Raw genomic sequence first — 18,710 nt, forward strand, 5'->3', positions numbered from 1 at the left:
TTTTGTTCTTCATTTTACCAGCTCAGGTATGAGTTACATTAAAAAAAACCTCCCCTTGACAGCAAATAGTCTACTTGAAAAGGCAGCCATAGGTGGTAAGAATCTGAGATGGCTTCCTTTCATCGGTGTGCACGACTGCAGACTTTGCTCTCTGCATTCAGATTAGTGAGTGAACTTCTCTCGGGGTCTTCTTGGGTGATCAAGGATAAGAGGAAGAAGCTGTATTTTCCCACAAAACAGATTAGTCTGGTTACTTAATTAGCATTATTACCAAGAATACATTTTGCTACAATCAGAACATTATAATGTGTAATGTCTTGGGATTTCTGGAGAGATTCAGGGTATTCTTTGCTGATGATGAGAGTTGTCAAGCGAAAGGTCCTAATGATCCATTAGTTCTTCAGTGGGGCAGATCTTAGGATTTCTCCGACAGCAGAAATCTTCTTTTCCTTCTTCCATTATGTACTTCTTTTTGGCACTGTGTTTATGGCATCTGTACACACATAAAATGTTACGTATGCTTTTCCCCCCATAGTGTTCAAAAAATAGTTTGAAATTTCACAATTTGCTTTCACAAAAGACTAAAACCAGTGTGTTCAGTTTAATGTTAGGAAACCTTGTTCAAGCAATAAATGCCTTTTATCCATCATCAAAATTTGTGCACATCAAATAAAATGACTTTCGGCAGGGAGCCAACATGGCGGCGTGAGTAGGACAGTGGGAATCTCCTCCCAAAAACATATATACTTTTGAAAATACAACAAACACAACTAGCCCTAAAAGAGAGACCAGAAGACGCAGGACAGTGGCCAGACTGCAGCTACACCAGCGAGAACCCAGCGACTGGTGAAAGGGGTAAGATACAAGCCCCGGCCCTGCGGGACCCGAGCGCCCCTCCCCCCAGCTCCCTGCGGGAGAACAATAGGCAGAGCGGGAGGGAGACGGAGCCCAGGACTGCCGAACACCCAGCCCCAGCCATCCGGGCCAGAGCGCAGACACAGTATATGCCCAGGGGGCCCTGGATACTGGGAGAACAGGGGGTAAGACCTCAGAGCGGGTGCTGAAGCTGATGCCCCTGTGACAAAGAAAAGCGGGGGCTTTTTGAAAGTCTTAAAGGGACAGGGACTTAACAGCTTGACGGAAACAACCCAGGTCACAGTACAGCAGCTGGAAATTACAGGGAAAACCGGGTGCACTAACCCCCTGGGCAACAGCTCTGAGACCCCTCACGGAGGCAAACAGTCAAGCAGCCCCCCCATCCATTACCCCACCGGGCGCTGCGAAAGCAGAGAAGCAGCCTGAGACAAATTCCGCCCACAGAAAGGGAAATTTCTCCCTTCCGGCCGGGCAAGACACAAAGACCCACTCTACACGCAATTACCCAACACAAGCCACTAGGGGTCGCAGTTGCCCCAGTAAAGAAAGGCCAGTAGTAAGTGAAAATTTTGGCCCTCCCAGCTGACAGTCAATAGCACCTGTCAACATGAAAAGGCAAAAAAATATGATCCAGACAAGACTAACCCAGACAGCTTCGGCATCTGCTACATCTTCCCCTGAGAAGGAATCTGGGGAGATAGATTTAGCCAGTCTACCTGAAAAAGAATTCAAAACAAAAGTCATAACCATGCTGATGGACTTGCAGAGAAATATGCAAGAACTAAGGAAGGAGAATTCAGAAATAAAACAAGCTCTGGAAGGACTTCAAAACAGAATGGACGAGATGCAAGAGACCATTAATGGACTAGAAAACAGAGAACAGGAACGCAGAGAAGCTGATGCAGAGAGAGATAAAAGGATCTCCAGGAATTAAAGAATTTTAAGAGAGCTGAGTGATCAATCGAAAAGGAATAATATAAGAATCATAGGCATTCCAGAAGAAGTAGAGAGAGAAAAGGGGATAGAAAATGTCTTTGAAGAAATAATTGCTGAAAATTTCCCCAAACTAGGGGAATAAATGGCCTCTCAGACCACAGAGGTACACAGAACTCCCATGACAAGGGATCCAAGGAGGGCAACACCAAGACACATAATAATTAAAATGGCAAAGATCAAAGACAAGGACAAAGTATTACAAGCAGCCAGAGAGAAATAAAAGGTTACCTACAAAGGAAAACCCATCAGGCTATCATCAGACTTCTCAACAGAAACCCTACAGGCCAGAAGAGAATGGCATGATATACTTAATGCAATGAAACAGAAGGGCCTCGAACCAAGACTACTGTATCCAGCACGAATATCATTTAAATATGAAGGAGGGATTAAACAATTCCCAGACAAGCAAAAGTTGAGGGAATTTGCCTCCCACAAACCACCTCTACAGGGCATCCTACAGGGACTGCTCTAGATGGGAGCACTCCTAAAAAGAGCACACAACAAAACACCCAACATATGAAGAAGGGAGGAGGAGGAATAAGAAGGGAGAGAAATAAAGAATCATCAGATTGTGTTTATAATAGCTCAACAAGCGAGTTAAGTTAGACAGTAAGACAGTAAAGAAGCTAACCCTAAACCTTTGGTAACCACAAACTTAAAGCCTGCAATGGCAACAAATTCATACCTTTCAATAATCACCCTAAATGTAAATGGACTGAATGCACCAATCAAAAGACACAGAGTAATAGAATGGATAAAAAAGCAAGATCCATCCATATGCTGCTTACAAGAGACTCACCTCAAACCCAAAGACGCGCACAGACTTAAAGTCAAGGGATGGAAAAAGATATTTCAAGCAAACAACAGAGAGAAGAAAGCAGGTGTTGCAATTCTGGTATCAGACAAAACAGACTTCAAAATAAAGAAAGTAACAAAAGACAAAGAAGGACATTACATAATGATAAAGGGCTCAGTCCATCAAGAGGATATAACCATTATAAATATATATGCACCCAATACAGGAGCACCAACATACCTGAAACAAATATTAACAGAACTAAAGGAGGAAATAGAATGCAATGCATTCATTCTAGGAGACTTCAACACACCACTCACCCCAAAGGACAGATCCACCAGACAGAAAATAAGTAAGGACACAGAGGCACTGAACAACACACTATAACAGATGGACCTAATAGACATCTATAGAACTCTACATCCAAAAGCAACAGGATACACGTTCTTCTCAAGTGCACATGGAACATTCTCCAGAATAGACCACATACTAGGACACAAAAAGAGCCTCAGTAAATTCCAAAAGATTGAAATCCTACCAACCAACTTTTCAGACCACAAAGGCATTAAACTAGAAATAAACTGTTCAAAGAAAGCAAAAAGGCTCACAAACACATGGAGGCTAAACAACACGCTCCTAAATAATCAATGGATCAATGACCAAATCAAAATGGAGATCCAGCAATATATGGAAACAAATGACAACAACAACACTAAGCCCCAACTTCTGTGGGACGCAGCAAAATCAGTCTTAAGAGGAAAGTATATAGCACTCCAAGCATATTTAAAAAAGGAAGAGCAATCCCAAATGAACGGTCTAATGTCACAACTATCAAAATTGGAAAAAGAAGAACAAATGAGGCCTAAGGTCAGCAGAAGGAGGGACATAATAAAGATCAGAGAAGAAATAAATAAAATTGAGAAGAATAAAACAATAGCAAAAATCAATGAAACCAAGAGCTGGTTCTTCAAGAAAATAAACAAAATAGATAAGCCTCTAGCCAGACTTATTAAGAGGAAAAGAGAGTCAACACAAATCAACAGTATCAGAAATGAGAAAGGAAAAATCACAACAGATCCCGCAGAAATACAAAGAATTATTAGAGACTACTATGAAAACCTATATGCTAACAAGCTGGGAAACCTAGGAGAAATGGACAACTTCCTAGAAAAATACAACCTTCCAAGACTGACCCAAAAAGAAACAGAAAATCTAAACAGACCAATTACCAGCAACGAAATTGAAGCGGTAATCAAAAAACTACCAAAGAACAAAACCCCCGGGCCAGATGGATTTACCTCGGAATTTTATCAGACATACAGGGAAGACATAATACCCATTCTCCTTAAAGTTTTCCAAGAAATAGAAGAGGAGGGGATACTCCCAAACTCATTCTATGAAGCTAACATCACCCTAATACCAAAACCAGGCAAAGACACCACCAAAAAAGAAAACTATAGACCAATATCCCTGATGAACGTAGACGCAAAAATACTCAACAAAATTTTAGCAAACCGAATTCAAAAATACATCAAAACCATCGTACACCATGACCAAGTGGGATTCATCCCAGGGATGCAAGGATGGCACAACATTGGAAAGTCCATCAATATCATCCACCACATCAACAAAAAGAAAGACAAAAACCACATGATCATCTCCATAGATGCTGAAAAAGCATTTGACAAAGTTCAACATCCATTCATGATAAAAACTCTCAGCAAAATGGGAATAGAGGGCAAGTACCTCAACATAATAAAGGCCATCTATGAAAAACCCACAGCCAACATTATATTGAATAGCGAGAAGCTGAAAGCATTTCCGCTGAGATCGGGAACTAGACAGGGATGCCCACTCTCCCCACTGTTATTTAACATTGTACTAGAGGTCCTAGCCACGGCAATCAGACAAAACAAAAAAATACAAGGAATCCAGATTGGCAAAGAAGAAGTCAAACTGTCACTATTTGCAGATGACATGATACTGTACATAAAAAACCCTAAAGACTCCACCCCAGAACTACTAGAACTGATATCGGAATACAGCAAAGTTGCAGGATACAAAATCAACACACAGAAATCTGTGGCTTTCCTATATACCAACAATGAACCAACAGAAAGAGAAATCAGGAAAACAACTCCATTCACAATTGCATCAAAAAAAATAAAATACCTAGGAATAAACCTAACCAAAGAAGTGAAAGACTTATATTCTGAAAACTACAAGTCACTCTTAAAAGAAATTAAAGGGGACACTAACAGATGGAAACGCATCCCATGCTCATGGCTAGGAAGAATTAATATCGTCAAAATGGCCATCCTGCCCAAAGCAATATACAGATTTGATGCAATCCCTATGAAACTACCAGCAACATTCTTCAATGAACTGGATCAAATAATTCAAAAATTCACATGGAACCACCAAAGACCCCGAATAGCCAAAGCAATCCTGAGAAAGAAGAATAAAGTAGGGGGGATCTCACTCCCCAACTTCAAGCTCTATTATAAAGCCATAGTAATCAAGACAATTTGGTACTGGCACAAGAACAGAGCCACAGACCAATGGAACAGACTAGAGAATCCAGACATTAACTCAGACATATATGGTCAATTAATATTTGATAAAGGAGCCATGGACATACAATGGCGAAATGACAGTCTCTTCAACAGATGGTGCTGGCAAAACTGGACAGCTACATGTAGGAGAATGAAACTGGACCATCGTCTAACCCCATATAGAAAAGTAAACTCAAAATGGATCAAAGACCTGAATGTAAGTCATGAAACCATTAAACTCTTGGAAGAAAACATAGGCACAAACCTCTTAGACATAAACATGAGTGACCTCTTCTTGAACATATCTCCCCGGGCAAGGAAAACAACAGCAAAAATGAACAAGTGGGACTATATTAAGCTGAAAAGCTTCTGTACAGCAAAAGACACCATCAATAGAACAAAAACCCTACAGTATGGGAGAATATCTTTGAAAATGACACATCCGATAAAGGCTTGACATCCAGAATATATAAAGAGCTCACACGCCTCAACAAACAAAAAACAAATAACCCAATTAAAAAATGGGCAAAGGAACTGAACAGACGGTTCTCCAAAAAAGAAATACAGATGGCCAACAGACACATGAATAGATGCTCCACATCGCTAATTATCAGAGAAATGCAAATTAAAACTACAATGAGGTATCACCTCACACCAGTAAGGATGGCTGCCATCCAAAAGACAAACAACAACAAATGTTGGCGAGGCTGTGGAGAAAGGGGAACCCTCCTACACTGCTGGTGGGAATGTAAACTTGTTCAACCATTGTGGAAAGCAGTATGGAGGTACATCAAAATGCTCAAAACAGACTTACCATTTGACCCAGGAATTGCACTCCTAGGAATTTACCCTAAGAATGCAGCAATCAAGTATGAGAAAGATCAGTGCACCCCTATGTTTATCGCAGCACTATTTACAATAGCCAAGAATTGGAAGCAACCTAAATGTCCATCGATAGATGAATGGATAAAGAAGATGTGGTACATATACACAATGGAATACTACTCAGCCATAAGAAAAGGGCAAATCCAACCATTTGCAGCAACATGGATGAAGCTAGAGGGTATTTTGCTCAGTGAAACAAGCCAAGCAGAGAAAGAGAAATACCAAATGATTTCACTCATCTGTGGAATATAAGAACAAAGGAAAAACTGAAGGAACAAAACAGCAGCAGAATCACAGAACTCAAGAACGGACTAACAGGTACCAAAGGGAAAGGGACTGGGGAGGATGGGTGGGTAGGGAGGGATAAGGGGGGGAGAAGTAGGGGGGTATTAAGATTAGCATCCATAGCGGGGTGGAGAAAGGGGAGGGCTGTACAACACAGAGAAGACAAGTAGTGATTCTACAACAGGTTGCTACGCTGATGGACAGTGACTGTAAAGGAGTATATAGGGGGGACCTGGTATAGGGGAGAGCCTAGTAAACAAAGTATTCGTAAGTATTCGTCATGTAAGTGTAGATTAATGATTAAAAAAAAAAAAATGCAGTTCCTATGTGGTGACCTCTAATGAGTTCTACACAATGATATAAAGGACATATAAAAGTGTAGGCAAAGGGTCTGTTTGTGTTTATACAGAGGATCAAAGCCTAATTTGGCTACCCCGAAAATGAACTAAGAAACGATATGAAAGAGAACTTCCAACGTCAGCACTCTCGGGAAGACTCATGCCAGAAGATGATCATCAAAAAACCCCAACAAAGATCCACGCACTGCTACAGCTGTAGATGCACTCATCCCACCAGCTCCTGGACTTGCCATGGGAATGAAGGAGATATCTAAGCTGGCCTGTGCATACAGTAAAACAACAAATTTGACTGGATCTATACTGTTGGAACTCAACCAAGAATTAGGAGAAGTGCAAATTGTAGCGCTCCAAAATCTTACAACTACAGACTATTTACTGTTAAAAGAACATATGGGATGTGAACAGTCCCCAGGAATGGGTTGTTTTAATTTATCTGAATTCTCTCAGACTGTTCAAGTTCAGTTGGACAATATCCACCATATCATAGATAAGTTTTCACAAATGCCTAAGGTGCCTAACTGGTTTTCTTGGTTTCACTGGAGATGGCTGGTAATTACAGGTATGCTTTGGTTATGTAACTATACTCCTATTATGTTAATGTGTGTGCGCAATTTAAGTAGTAGCTTAAAATATATACATGCTGAAGTTACTCTACAAGAAGATATGTCAAAGAAATAATCAATCTTCCCATGTTTTCTCCCGCCTGCTACTTCTATAGCTTTTCTTCTTCCTTCCTAATTACAACGAATTCTTAAATAGAATTCGTGCCTCATATCAAATTTACCGAGTATCATATCTCCTCCAAGTGGTAAAGATACCTCAAGACAAATGCTGGGCATAGAAGCCACAGGGCATAAATATGCAAAGAAATAAAAAGCTAACCATTTCAAACAATAAGGCTTCTCTCTCACTTACCAACTTAACATTTCCCTGTATGGCCCCGGAAGATGACTGGTTAGCCAGAGACGGGTAAGATTCCTCAAGGGAGGAACAACCTAAGACAGGCACAGTCGCAGGGGGGTCATCAGGTGAGAAATTGGGGATCAACAGAGGTGAGGCTTAGAACCTCACCCCCCCTGTTCTGAGAGAAATCTTCTGCATATGTGGATGTTTTATTGCCCTTGTCTAGCTTGGATTAACACATAGTCTACAGGCACACACCTGATCATCTACATTTGCTCTCTTACAACACTAAACTATGTTTTCTACCTTTATGTTGTATCTACCTACCACTTCAGCATCTTATTAAAAATAATAAAGAGAGAAATGTGGTATCCACATATAAATCAAGTATAAAAATCAAATGTGTATTCATATTTGAACTGACTGTTTATAGTTCATAATGCATGAGAAAACCAAAAGTTTCTGTGATGACTGCCCTTGTACTGTTCACCATGTAACTTATTCACTATGTAAGAATTTGTTCTCCATGTAAGAACTTGTTTGTTATGCTTCAGAAGATTGGAGACTGACGAAAATTAGGCTTGGGGTGGATTAATGATTGTGCATTGAGCATTGACTCCCCTATACAGAATTTTATTGTTGTTAACAACCATTTGATCAATAAATATGAGAGATGCCCTAACAACAACAACCAAGAAAAAGTACACACTTCCAATTGTAAAATAAATAAGCAACCGGGATGTAATGTATAGCATAAGGAATATAGTCAAAATATTGTAACAACTTGGTATGGTGATAGCTGGTACTTAGAATTATCATGTATATAAATGTTGAATCACTGTGTTGTACACCTGAAACTAATGTAATGTAATACTGTGTGTCAACTACCCTTCAATAAAAAATAATTATCTAAAAAAAAAAAAATGACTTTCGACCATCTCGCAGAAAAGGAAAAAGACCAACTTTGTTTCAAAGAGCCCTATTCCTGCAGTAAATGTGAACATTTATGTGTAATATGCTGCTATGATAGATTATTTACATCTTAGTGGGATGTCAAATATTGGGATAGGAATGAATGTGATAATTTATTTTAATGTTTAAAATGACAAATATAGAAGAAAAACATAATCTCATTAAATCTATATTTAATCTAATTAAATCTATATTTGGAAAAAGAATTGATAATTTTAAATTCAAATGTTTTCTCATTGTGTAGGTCATGAGAGAATGGGAAGAAGCCGAACGTCAAGCAAAGAACTTGCCTAAAGCTGATAAGAAAGCAGTTATCCAGGTAAAACCTGAGCCCCCTTCTCCACCAAGTTGCATGTGCCCAGATCCCATTTATTAAGTACCTACAGATTTCCAGCACCCACTGTAACCTCATGCATGATTGTTCATATTCCCGACAATTTGGATTATTGCCAATCATTGTCTAGTAATTCAGTCGCTTAAATCCTGCTTTATATTTGCTCCCAGTTAGCTCAAGTTATAACTCATTTTCATAAAACTCTTACTGTTACTTGCAGTCTACTTTTTATCAATAATATCTTTTTGGTGGTTGCTATAATTTGCAGCTTCTTCCCTTTACAAAAATCATGTGAGAGTTAGAATATTTTACTGGACTCCTTCTCAAAATTACCTTAAGGTAACTGCAAGGATATCATGGTCATTTTCTTAAAATGCTTTGAGTAAGGAATTTTTTAAATATGCAATATAACTTAGAGTTTCAACAATACATAAATTTACCCTACATTATGGCTAGTCAAATAAGTCTTCAGGGACCATATAAAATAATGATTTACAATGAGAACTTAGAATTGGGGATGCAGTGCAGGAAAAGGAGGTAACCCATAAAACATGTTGAATTAGTCATGCTGTTGGAATGACTGAAATCTTTGAAACTAAATAGGGATATCCCTTTTAAAAGGCTTGAATTTTCTGCCCCGTCCTACTTGTTCAGTTCCCGATTAAGATGTGTATGTGTTTGCGATGGCAGCATTTCCAGGAGAAAGTGGAATCTCTGGAGCAGGAAGCAGCCAACGAGAGACAGCAGTTGGTGGAGACGCACATGGCCAGAGTGGAAGCCATGCTCAATGACCGCCGCCGCCTGGCTCTGGAGAACTACATCACTGCCCTGCAGGCTGTGCCCCCTCGGGTAAGTCTCGCCAAGGTCTCCCTTCCCAGCTCACTCCAGGGCACAGCATACACAGTAGGCTTGCAGACACCAGAGACTAAAGGCTGTAAGAAAGAAATCTGGAGAAATGCCATGAGCACCATTAATTCACAAATTCAGCTTGAATCCATTCTTATCTTGAAGGCCCAAGGGTCACAGGGCAGCTGCCTCTGCAGGGTCGTCTCAGCATAGTAGGCACTCATACCTGTACACAGAGGAGTCAGAGAAGCTTCCCGGGGACTCAAAGTACCAAACCTGACTGGAGTTGATATACTTGGGTGTAGTAACAATTCATGGTAGAGCTGAAGTCAGGGAACCACAAACACTGTAAGGACTTTCCATGTAACCTAGCCCAGCTCCCTCATCGTGTGTGATGTAACTGAGGTCAAGTGATTTTTCAAATAATCATGCTAGTACAGAGGATATTACATCATTTCACATACATTTCAATAACCTTACAATAGAGGACTTCCATTTCCCCATTCCCAATCTTAGTGGGCTCTTGTTTTCATGCTTTTTTCATGCTACATTATTGTTATTTTTCATTAAACAATTAATTAACAGTTTTAAACAATAAGAAAAACATTTCCCTATAATGTTTCCATTTCTGGTGCTCTTCCTTCCTTCTGTAGATCCATCTGGAATCATTTTCCTTCTAACCAAAGGACTTCCTTTAAAATTTCTTTTAATGCATATGAACTGGTGAAGAATCCTTTTGCTTGGGTGTGTCTGAAAACATCTTTATTTCACCTTTGTTTTTGAAAGACATTTTTGCTGGCTATAGGATTCCAGGATGAAGGTTCTTTTTTTCAACCACTTTAATGATGATGTTCCATTATAGTCATACTTGCACTGTTTCCAGCAAGAACACCAATAACATCCTTTATGTCTCTAAATAATGTATCTTTGTTTAATCTGGCTACTTTTAAGATCTTCTCTTCATCATTAGTTTTGGGTATTATGATTATGATAGGCTGTGGTGTATTTCAGTCTGCCAGTAATCACGTCTGGCTATTTTCATCTCATACATTGTAGCTTTCATATCTAGACGTTTAAGGTGGGTTTTTTTTTTCTTCCATTATCTTTACTTACTTTCTTGAACCTATGGAATGCATCACAGTAACTCTTTTACTATCCTTGGTTACTACCTCTAACACCTGTGTCAGCTATGTGTTGCTTTTGATTGATTTTTCTTCATTTTGCTTGATATTTTCTGTGTCATTTCATTCTTAGTAATTTTTTATTGGCTGTCAAACATTGTGAATTTTACTTTGTTGAGTGCTGGGTATTTTTGTATACCTATAAATATTCTTGAACTTTCTCCTATAATGTAGTTAAATAACTTGGACACAGTTTGATTCTTTTGGGTTTGCTTTTCAGATTTATTAGGTGGGATCAGAGCAGTTATCAGTCTATGGCCAGTTATTTCCCAATACTGAGGCAAGATCCTTGTGAGTAATCCACCGTGCATGTTGAGTTTCCCATCCAGGTGGTGGGAATAAGTACTGTTCTGACCCTGTGTGACCATCGGAACTGGTACCTTTAATCCTTTTGGATGGTTCTTTCCCACAGCCTCAGTTGGTTTCCTTCACATGTGTGCACTGATCATTAGTGAGCTGCATCTGCAAGGGGCCTCATCTGCAAATCTCCAGGTTCTCCCTCTAAGCAGCTCCCGCCTCTCCAGTACTCTCCTGTGACTGCTAGCCACCTTCATCTCCCCAGACCTTCCCTCCATATCTTCAACTGCAGGAGTCCACACGCCTCTGCCAGGGTTCCCACACATGGAGCCACAGCTTGGAAGCTCCAAGCAGTAAGCTTGGACAGTTAAGAGAGTTCACCTCATTTGTTTACCATTCCTCAGTGTTCACTGCCCCTTCACGTGATGTCTGACATCTTTCGTGAACATAGTTCTATATACATTGTCCGTTTTTTAGTTGTTACAGGCAGCAGGGTGTTCCTGTTACTTGATCTTGGCCGGAAGTGGCAGTCTGTGTGTACATTATGTCACTAAACCAGAGCGACCCACTTGTATTCTCTTCGTCATTTTGATTTTTCTTTCTGTACTAAAGTTACAGTGCGGAAAGCTCTGAGGAACCATAAAAGAGTTTTGGTGCTCCTCCAGATAACAAGACAGCATCCTGTTCTCCTGATGACATCACTGAGATTGAGTAGCAGGTCCAGGGTGGCACTGCTAGTAATGGACGGGGTGGAGCTGTGAATCACTCCCGACTGCACTGCCTTCCTACCAGACCATGCTTCCTCTCTGAAGAAAACGTCTTTGAACAGAATATTCACATTAGCATTTTCATTTTCTATTCAGAAAAAAATCTCTTTCCTAGCACTCCTCAACAAAATTCTGTTTATGTGTGTATGGAGAAAAAATTCCTTGGTTACTCTCCTAAAGGACTCAATTATGGGGGTGAGGCCATTGGGATCATGTCCCAGAGCAGGGCCGGATGTTGGGTGTTGAGACCAGAATCTTAATAGCTGACATTTACTGAGGCATTCCAGCTGAAAGCTCATTCTCTGAAGTAAGGTTTTTGCTAAATGGTCACTGACAGAGCTAAAAATAAGATGAGGAATGAATGGTGACTTTTAACAAATGGACATTTCACATCTTCTGGTTCATTCCCATCAGCCATCACAGGAAGGATAGTGGCAAGAAGAATGGTGGCCAGAGCTTCCTGTGCTATCAGAGGGGGTAACTTCAGGTTAGTTGTAACTATGCTTGTTCTGCGCCTGCTGATCTCTCCCTAGAATGAGGCAGCATGTTTATTTGAAATAAAAATTAGAAACTGAACAGGAAGAACTGTTTAGTATATGAAAACAAAATCAGATTGTCATCGTTTCTTCCCAGGATTTCTTTTGAATTCTTACCCAGAAATGTGTAGAACTCTCCCATGTGATAAAAACTGTGGCTGACTCCTCACAGGTCTACTGTCTTGGCCTTACCTGCCATTTTTGTTAAGTTACTGTCTTTGAGGGTTTTGTTTAAATTTTAACACATACCTTTGACATGGCACTTAGCTTTGAACTTTGAAAAATGCAAGAAAATTCTAAATCTTCTCTTGAAGGCTTTGATAAACTGTTATTGAAAGTCATAAATAGAAGATCTTGCCTATTGCTGCCTAAGGAGAATCACGTCTTATATTGGAACCATAAATATTTCTGAGATCTCTCGCATACCTAACACAGTACTTGGAAAATATGAAATATTCAGTAAATATTAGTCGAATGTAAGGAAATGAGTTACTCAGCATGTTTTTTCTGTAGATTCTATAGCTGATACCACTCTGCAAAATAACTACCCCTTAACCCTGACCACATCCTACCATATAGTCCCAGACTTCAAAAATACGTGAATCTGAAACCATGGATTGTTTTCACGCAGTCTGTTTGAAGCTCCGTTTTAATCCATACTTATTTCTATATTTTTAAACCCAAGCTTGGTAGTATTATATGATCTTTGTTTTTCTGAAGCTAGAATGATATTTATAAGTCTCTCTGTGTATGCACTTTATGTTCCAAACTACTTTTTTTCAATTAATTACCTGCCTCCTGGGCTGATACACTGAAAAACCAATCTAAAAGGGCATTGTTTGAATCATATTTAGAATTTTATATATAGACACACACACACTTCAAATATTCAATATAGTTAAAACAGTTTTATTTTCCCAAGGAATTAAAAGAGAATACAGTTGTGTCTTTGCATCTAGGAAAAGCTCAGTATGTAAAGGGCTGGTGGTTCTTCTGAGGACCAGCTCCTTCAATTTTTTTACTGTTCTGAAAGTGTCCTTGGAAAATCAAGGAATTATCCTTCTTTTTTTCCAAGAAATGTTAAATTCCCCTCCAAGGTGGCGTCAGACATGGCTTCCATCACCCTTGGAGGCCTCCAAGCTACCAAACTGAATGAGTAGTCAGAACGCAGTTGTCATCTTTTAATGACCAGCTTTCCCCCTGGGTTTCTGGCTTCTTATGTTATCAGAGCTCATATTCAAGCAACCCGTGGCCCGACGAAATAAGAGCTAAATACCGCCAGAGCCTTCCCTGTTGTAGCTCTCAGGGTTCTACTTCGTAGACAAAGAGGTGATGATATTGCCTGAAGCTTAGCATTCTCTGTAATAGCAAAATAAACTGGGCTGAAGTAGGGTCCCTTCCGGTTAAACTACAGGCTGGATAGCAATTTAAAAGAAACTTTCCATTTTAGGATTATGTCCAGAAACAATTAGGAGCTTCTAATTAGTAAGCATTGAAATGTTTGAAAGATTAGAGATGAATAGCCAAACCTTTCTTTGTTAACTCTGAGATTTTGGATGTCTTCACAGATACTTAGTCTAAATCTTCCATTAGACAACATCCTAATTATTATCCTTATGTCAACAACTTTGAAGCATTTTGTAAGTGTGAGAAGTAAGAAATATTTCCATGTGTATTTGTCTCTCTGTGTGCCAGTTTGTGGTGTTCTGTTCTTTGCAGCAGCTCATGACTGCAGCCACCTTATCCTTACTAAAGTTAATTTCATGCTTGTGTCTGATGCTTCACACTCAGACTCTCAACATTTGAGAAAAAAAAACATTGGCAATATTTTCAGTACCCACACCCTTTCCTTTCTTATTTAAGATTAGTTCAGCCAAATGTTAAAGTTCTCCTGAGATTCCTGAAAACCTCTTCATCAAATTTTTTGGTAGAACATTAATATAATAATTTGTGAGACTTATCATGAAAGAGTGTCCCTTGTCCATAAGCTGAGGTGCTGCTCAAAGCTATTTGGTGAATTCTAATGGCAATCCATGCATGTGTTGTAGCAGGCAGACTCATGATGGCATGAGGAGGTTCCAACTAAGTCAGTCTCTAGGCAGCATGAATGTTGGTGTAACTATACATTTTATGAAGCAAAAAGAAATTGAAGTGCTAAACTTAGCTGTTTTAGTTTTTCTGTGGTTCTGCTAACTTCCCTTCTTACAAGCCTTCATTTTCAGCCACTCACTTTTGATCACAAAAGAAATATGAAGCATTTATAGAATGTTGTATCTCCATTTATAGATAGCATATATCTCCAAGATAAATATGATACATCTATAACTCAATATAATGGGTAGTAAATAAATTAAAAATGACTTGCTGAGTATGAGTAATAAGATGTTTTAAGCATTCTCCCTTGAGTTTTGAATATAATCAAAATTTTCCAAAGCTGATCAGAAGGTACTTAACAGTTAAACGCCTGCTAGGTTGAAAATCATCTTTGTGGAATGTAAATAATTTTCCTATACTCTAGTCATGCATTCAACATTCATTTATTTTTAATTGATATCTGTAAAAATTTGTGGGTGCAGGGGGACCCACTAACCTGAGAGCTTTTAAGGACAGGCCCAGTAACAGTGAGTGAAAAGAAAAATGGGAGAATTAGCATTTATTGAACAAAATCATGTAAACTTTGATAACTGGTTTGCATGCTATTCCAGTCACACTCAGTGTAACCTCTCTACCTTACGTTGAATCACCAAGCTCAATAGATGGATCTTGCTGAAGACCAGCGGGAAGTATGTAACCAGAGGCCCTAGCTTTCTGTTTTTAATTGAATTAACTTAAATAGAAAATTAAGAAGAATGTAGAAAAGGCATTAACTTGAAAGCTGTCCTGTGCCTCAGAGACCATTTTCACCACCCAGATTCCCTCAACAGCAGAACCTTACTTAGTCACTGCCTTCAAAGTCAGAATAGCTCTTCACTGGATGCTGTCAAAACATGGAGAGCCAGGATGTAATATTTCATTCCAGCAAAGGTTGAGTGTACATATTTATATTTTGATACCTACTCTCATTTCATCCTTAAAAATGAAAACAAGTTTTCTACTTGGCATAGAATTGTTTGCCGCCTTATACTCATTTTAAGCTACAAAAAAAAGTCGCTTCTGGGCTCTTGAAAAGAAAGGAACGTGGATAGATCTCGCAGTAGACTTTAAAAATGTAGCTCAACTCCTAACTTTAATGATAAACACCGCTGTGATTTGAAGGTTCCCACAGAAGTTTCCCAAATGTTTTTGTTTTGTTTGTTTTCAGATTTTGCTTGCAGCAGCGAGGAGGCATGTAAAATGCTAAAGGCCAACCTGGCAAAATAAACTCAACCCAGGCCCATCAAAAGCAGGAAGAGATTTAACTATCAAGTGTGTTTTTTAAACCTGCCCACCGAGATTTTACACATTTTACATTTATATGCTTGAGATTTCTTAAAATCCAAAGTGTTAAACTGTAAAAATAATGTCCCTGAACCTTTGAGAACAGGAGAGAATTGCTTTTCTTGGTGGGTGATTAACTTTCCCACTCACTGTTGGAAGCCACTAGGGTGCAATTTAATGTTCCAGGAAAGGGCTTTTTAAGTCCCTTGTGACCTGGGAAGGTGAGGGTGCTCCCCTTATGGTGACTCATTTACTTTCTTTATCTTGGCAGGATTACACCCCAGGCCTTTAAAGGGCTCTCAACAAATCATTCCATCTCATCAGGAAATAGTTTAAGATGCAAGTGTCTATTATGACAAGTTGCCAGGCTTCTAGATCAAGCATAAAGCTATGGAGTGGGACAAGAGGGCCAAGTAATCACAATTTAGTATACTTCCCACATAAACTGTAGAATAAAAAGCTACATATTCATATGTGATAGGCATTGAATCAGTTGAATGTGTGTAATTGAGCACAAGTCCAGGGGTACCAAATTTGTGAAACTGCATAAAAGAACCAAGTGAATTGGCAATGTTATCTGAGAACAGAGGGAATTAATTTTTTTAAATACTGTCTTTTCAAGAGAAAGGCTGGGAAATTTCCTTCAAAATTACCTACATCGATCTGACATCAAAATTCCCTCCATAAGAAAATAAGCTATGACATCATTCGAAATCAATGAAATGAATCTTTTATTATTAGTTTGAACATGCTTTAGAGTCCATCAAGTTTCTTCTGGGAAGTGTCCCATGTTAAAACAACTTCTAAAGGACTCCAGCGCACTGCATGATAGATCAAGTGGGGTTGTAAAATCAGTATGTTCCATGAAAATCGGGAATGCATCTCTTAGAGGGATGGTACTTTTTAACTTGGATATATTTTGATCCTAGAACTACTTATAAAATTATATTTTGCCCTAGGTTATTCATTAATTTAATTAACAAACATTTTAAGTAACCAAATTATGTCAAGAACTGTTTCGCAGCAAGAGAGATGTTAGACTTGCATTCCAAGAGAGAAAAATGGTTAATGTTCCAAAGTGTAACTATTTTCAGGTTAAGTCTAATCTGAAATGCCCAGTCTTAACCCTTTCAGAAATTACTTCCGATTTTTTTTTTTTTCAGTGTGACTATGAAATGAATTTACTGCAAATTGAAAAGTACCATATCAGAAACAAACAGATACTTTGTAATTATGGGCTAAACCCTTTCAAAACCAATAGTGACAATTAAAAGAATAGGATATAATTTGCCCCCTTGGGCACATCTTTTCATTTTATTATTTCTGTTTTTTTAATAAATTTTAATAATAAGACTAGCCATCCAATGCCAGTATAACCAGGTTGCAGTATTAATACATAAATATCCAAATTGTGATAAAGGGAAATTTGGCAACAAAAATGGTATATTGCTAGTTACAGAAGATTTAAAGACTTGAGAAAGATTGAAGTTAGATGCATAGAAGTTAAGAACATGTTTCTTAAACTCTATCAGTATCTTTGATGAGTCTATCAATAGCTTTTGATGAATTCTTAAGCTTTTTTTCCTAATCATGTGAATAATCCTGTCTTTAAGTATTGTGACAATAGTAGAAACAGTTAAAGAAATTATATTTCTATGAAGATAACCAGGTATTTTTCTCCATTATTTTCATATGAATGTTTCTGTGGTTTTAATTAAAATTTAAAAAAATTTTATATTTGGCCTAGCATAATGATGTAATAAAACTCTATATAATCGAGATTCCCTTTTTTTCTACAATATGATACAGCTCTAGAAATACCTAGTTTTATGCCTTGGGAATTCTGTATTCTGGCTAAAAGTTGTAAAGTCAATTATTTCTTTATTTGAATGAACTATGCACAAATCATATACCAAAGCAGGGATCTTTTTTTTTTAATCTAAAGCAAATGAAAATATAAAAGTATAGGGAAATGTTATCTGTTATTCTTTCTTAACTAAAATATTATTTATTTCTAAGGTGAAGATACAACCACTATTTTTACTTGGTATGATTTCTCTGCCTACTTCAAGATAAAAGCTAATCTGATTTTTTTTTTCATCTCTAAGCATAATTCTTAGAAATGTGTGTACATGAATAAATCAAATAGAGGCCTGTAATTCATTTATGGAGGGACATTGTAATGTCTTCCTGAGCATCTTTTTGAATTATCACATGTCCCAAGGCATAGGCAGTAGGAAGAAACGACTTACGTTTATACAGAGGCACTCACAGTGTGCATCTGAGTGCGCATAAGCAGTGACGAGGTCGGCTTACTTGGGCTCTCAAGGCTCATTATTCTTGGAGGAGCTTTGTTCCCTGGCAGAGAGCAGAAGCCAGGCTGAGGCCTCTGGAATTGCGAAAGCCTGAAGCCTGGCTGCTGGTGTCACTATCAAGCTCTAGGGACTTTGCAGGGGTGGGAGGGGTGATAGGAATATAGTTCTGAAGCATACGAAGAAATGTCAGTCACTAAATGAGATAAGCAATTTTAAACCATTTAATTATCCATCTTAACAAGATAAAGATAGATTTCAAACTAGAATCCTTACATTCACAAAAGCCTTTTTACCAGTACCTTCATTCATTTTTCCAGTTACCCTAAACAGATTGACAAAAGACCATCCTATCTTGTTGTTTCTCCTCCCTGCATCTGACACATTGGCTAA

At 38.5% G+C, this 18,710-nt stretch overlaps 1 protein-coding gene across 7 annotated transcripts in view; it reads left to right on the forward strand.

Moving 5' to 3' along the window:
• APP (amyloid beta precursor protein) overlaps positions 1-18,710 on the forward strand; it is a 260,328-nt gene that overhangs the window by 175,483 nt on the left and 66,135 nt on the right. For all 7 annotated transcript variants that reach the window (XM_036875238.2, XM_036875241.2, XM_036875242.2 and 4 more), the window contains 2 exons: positions 8,872-8,946; positions 9,652-9,810. In XM_036875238.2, coding sequence (XP_036731133.1) covers positions 8,872-8,946; positions 9,652-9,810 — 234 coding nt within the window. The remainder of the gene's footprint in view (positions 1-8,871; positions 8,947-9,651; positions 9,811-18,710) is intronic.

Source organism: Manis pentadactyla, chromosome 1 (assembly GCF_030020395.1).
Source record: "Manis pentadactyla isolate mManPen7 chromosome 1, mManPen7.hap1, whole genome shotgun sequence".
Lineage (NCBI taxonomy): Eukaryota > Metazoa > Chordata > Mammalia > Pholidota > Manidae > Manis > Manis pentadactyla.